Source organism: Nematolebias whitei, chromosome 23 (genome assembly GCF_014905685.2).
Source record: "Nematolebias whitei isolate Nwh7 chromosome 23, NemWhi1, whole genome shotgun sequence".
Taxonomy (NCBI): Eukaryota; Metazoa; Chordata; class Actinopteri; order Cyprinodontiformes; family Rivulidae; genus Nematolebias; species Nematolebias whitei.
Window position 1 is genome coordinate 12976118 of NC_056520.1, and position 4297 is coordinate 12980414.

Sequence of the window (4297 nt, forward strand, 5' to 3'; positions counted from 1 at the left end):
TTTTTACTGTACAGTGTCCCGTACTGTCAGAACCACCTGAGTAATATTAAAGTTGACAGTCGAGTGTGTTATGTACAAATTTTTTTTCATGTACAATCTTACTTTGAAAAACCGCGAAAGCGCGAGTCGGCGAAGGTCGAACCGCGAAGTAACGAGGGACTACTGTACTGGGTATAAAAAGAGCATCTTCAAAAGTAAAGATGGGCAGGGGTTTACCTCAGCAAGGTTCTAGCTGTTTACTGGCCCTGGGTTTTCTTTGTGAGCAGATGGTTTTAAAAACCTGTTTATACTTTTCTGCATAAGTAGTGCCTTTCCAGATGTGTAAGCTGCCCATGCCAGTGGCACTAATGCACCCCCATACCATCAGAGAGGCAGGATTTTGAACTGTGGGCTGTTAAACAGATTGGATGGTCCCTCTCCTCTTTAGTATAGAGGTCGTAGCATCCTTGTTTCCATAAAGTGTCAGATTGGGACCTCTCTGACCACAGAACAGTTGCCTCAGTCCTTTTTAAATGATATATTTGGTCCAGAGAAGACGGCAGTGTTTCTGGACTGTGTTCTCATATTAGCTTCTTTTTTTGCCTGCTAGAGCTTTAACCAGCATTTGTGGATGCCCTATCGTTGACGATATTACCACCTGTAGATGATAAGATATTCAAAGTCCTTCCTAGTTTTTCCGTTGAGAAACATTATTCTGAAACTGTTCCACTATTTTAGACAGTTTTTCACAGCCTGAGGAACCTCTGCCCATCTTTACTTCCAGAAGACTCGGCCTCTAAAATGTCTTTAAGCCCAGTCCTAGTAAAAAGTTTTTTAAGTTGTATTATGTTTCATTAATAAAATATGGGATTATGAGGATTTCAAATAGTTGCTTTCTGTTTTTATTTACATTTGACACAACTTTCTTCTAGTTATGGTCGTTTCGAAGTGGTTCCCAACACTGGTCCTTGAGGAACACCATCCTGCATGTTTTAGTTGTTTCCCTGCTCCAACACACCTGATTCAGTGATTTAATGACTTGTGTTCTGCAGAAGCCTGTTAATGACACATTATTTAAAATCAGGTGTGTCGGAGCAGAGAAACAACTAAAACATGCAGGATGGTGTTCCTCAAGGATGATGGTTCGGAAGCCCTGGTTTAAAGAAAAACGTTCATATTTTCAAACTTTACATAAAGAATTGTAGGCTGAAGGAAGGAAGTTCTAACTGAGAGCTCCTGTCTGCAGTGACGTGCGCCGTGATGCAGAAGACAGGAGCTGGTCTCCACACAGCTAACTCCTGCTACTGGGACACCGCCTTGGACGGTAAGTCCCCCCCCAACACACGTGTCTGAAGATGTCCACCTTCTGGTTGGTCAAGTGAAGAATAAAGACTAATTTACTAATGCTGTCGTCATATTTTAACATTTTCTTATAACTCTGCGTCAGCTGCTGCCTCTGTTTGCTTAGGATACGTTTTTGCTTTTAGCTCATCTTTTGCTGGTCTTCACTTTTTTATTCTGTCACATTACTGTTACTTGCATTAGGAAAAAGCAACCTTTTATAATATATATATTTTATTAATTTTTCACAGACAGTTAAGCTGTTTAGAGGAAAAAGTAAAATGACCCAGCGCCTTTACTGTTTTTTTCCACTATGGAAATGTTGTATTTGTGGGACTCCAGTTTGTTTGTGGCTTCTTGGACTGAAGAAGTCCTTCGGATGAAGGACGAAACGTCTCGGCAAAAAAAAAAAAAAAAAAAACACGTCCAGATGACCTGATTGATCACTGTTGGATTTGTACCTGAATTACTGAGCATGAACTGTTGGTGTTTTACGGCTCCTTTCACATTTTGTTCTGCTTCAGCTTCTTTCACCGTCCTTGTGCAAATTTAAACATAATTTCAGCTACTGTCAGCTAATTTCAGCTGTTTTGTGCTCCTTTCAGGATCTTTCTGCTAACTAAAACATTTTTGTGCTTCTTCGAACTACTTTCTGCTCATTTCAGCTTGTTATGGTCCTTTCAGCTCATTTTTTTAAGTTTCAGTTTTTCTTCAATTTCAGCAACTCTTTAGCTGTTTTAATGCTAATTTGAGCAATTTCAGCTAATTCTACATTTTTGCACTTATTTGAACTTTTTTCAGCCTAATTCAGCAAAACCGTGCTCTCTACTTTGTCTTGATAATTTCAGCTTCTGTCTGCTTTATAAGCAATTTTTCAGCTGTTAGTAGTAATGTCTGCTTTTTTGTGCTCACTTCTGCTTCTTTCAGCCTAATTGGACAAACTTGTTCTTTATGCTTTTTTTCAGCTTGTCCTACATTTTCAGCTACTTTTTTATTTTTAAGCTAATTTCAGCTGTTTTCAGATAAAATAAAGTTTTTCATGGTAATTTCTGCTACTTTCAACCTAATTAACTTCTGTCTGCTGCTTTCGGCTTATTTTGTCTAGTTTCATCTTTTTCTGTTATTTCAGCTACTTTTTAGCTGTTTTGTACTAAATTGAGCTTTTTCAGCTAATTCCACATTTTTTTGTATCTCATTTCAGCTCAGTCCACTTCCTTCTGGTAGTTTAAGCTTCTTTCTGCCTTTTCAGCTACATTTCAGCCATTTTTGTTGTTGTTTGCTAATTTCAGCCTTTTTTTTAAAGCTAATTTCCTAAATTTTGTGCTAATTTCTGCTTATTTAAACCTAATTCAGCAAATATGTGTTCTTTCTACTTTCTTCTGCTGACTTGGGCTTGTTCTATTTCAGCTACATTTCAGCCTGTTTTGGCTTTTTTCAGCTGTTTTTCAGCAATAAGCATTCACACTGCATTTTCACAGGAAATGCCATTTCTGTAGTTAACTAAAGTTTTATTACACATTGTTTTTTTTTCTTGCAGGCAGTGAAAAAGCACTCTGTGTTAACAGATGTTTATTATTATTATTTATTTTACAGGAAGCTGCACGGTGAGGTGGGAGAGCAGGACCATGTACTGCGTGGTCAGTGTGTTTGCGGTCTCCATTGCATAGATATGTCACACACGTATGCTTTTCTATGTTTATGTCTACAGCCTGATCCTAACCCCTAACGCAGAAATATCACTTTTTCTTATTGGGGCTTTGGGTTCCATATGAAGAAGTGGGTCCTCACATCATAGTATGTGTTGGAAAACTGGGTCTTACATTATAACAAATGCAAAGGCACACACACACTCTGAGAGCAGGGCTGCAGTGTCTCCTCTGACCAGCAGGGGGCGATAGAGTCCAGTTCTGCAGCTTCATTGTTTATATTCATGTTGTCACATGACGTCAGCTTCATGTTTGTATTATTGTGAGTTTAACCCGTTCGTATCGAGTCAGAGACGTTTTGTATCAAAGCTGCTAGAAAATAAACCCATTCATGAACCAAACAAGCCTTTTTGTCTTTAATTTTAATTTGATGAGATCAGATTATTGAGATTAAAGATGTCACAAAAATAAGTTTAAAAATTCTGTTAAATATTTGTAGTATATATATTTTTTTAAATCCCAAACAGCCGTTTTCTTTAAAGCGTCTGCAGCTCGGTGAAGTTTCTCCTCAGGATTTATTTTACTGCAGAGTCAATATTTCTGTTTAACTATTCATTTATTTATTTATTAGACTGAAAAGACAAAGCTTGTTACCAAACTTTGTTCTGTTCTAGCTTCATTACTTTTTAAAATTATATTTATCTCAGATTTCAAAGCTCTCTTTATCGCTTTTATTCTTGTTTTATTTCAAAGGGGAAAAGAAAAGAAAAACTTGAAATGCTTCTTTGTGTTCTAATGATTTTCTGTGGAACTACTGAAAACTGATTGTTAAATAAGCCGAGTTGAAGCTGAAAGTAGCCAAATAAGATTAAAACAACCAGTTTCCTGAAGCAGATTTCAAAGAAAACTGTGTTTCTAAAAGAATTGTACTTTTCCTGGAAGGAAATATTAACAAATTAAGTAAAATTCATTTTAAAGATGCCCGAGGATGGACTGGAGACTTGCCCAGGTGGCTCCTGGAGTTTGGCAACCAGCTTCGCTCAAAGAGAGGAAAAGCTAAAGTCCTAGCTCCTCCTGATCATCTGAACGAGCCGAACGTTTTGATACAGGAACAGCTAAAATAGCAGAAAGTCTGACTGCTAGATTTTGAACAAATTCATAAAATGGTTGAAATTCTTCTTTTGTCTGTGACCGTTTGAGTTATTTACTATACATATATATATATATAAAATATATACACATATACATACATATATATACACATACATATATATATACATACATACATACATGTATATATATATATATATATATATATATATATACACACA

The 4297-nt window shown here is 36.7% G+C and overlaps 1 protein-coding gene across 1 annotated transcript in view; it reads left to right on the forward strand.

Moving 5' to 3' along the window:
* The window catches only part of LOC119428994 (dynein light chain Tctex-type 1), a 7766-nt gene extending 4407 nt beyond the window's left edge, over positions 1–3359 (forward strand). The window contains exons 4-5 of the mRNA XM_037696714.1: positions 1226–1303; positions 2914–3359. Of these exons, the coding sequence (XP_037552642.1) occupies positions 1226–1303; positions 2914–2987 (152 nt within the window). The 3' untranslated portion in view covers positions 2988–3359. The remainder of the gene's footprint in view (positions 1–1225; positions 1304–2913) is intronic.
* Positions 3360–4297: the final 938 nt, after the last annotated feature.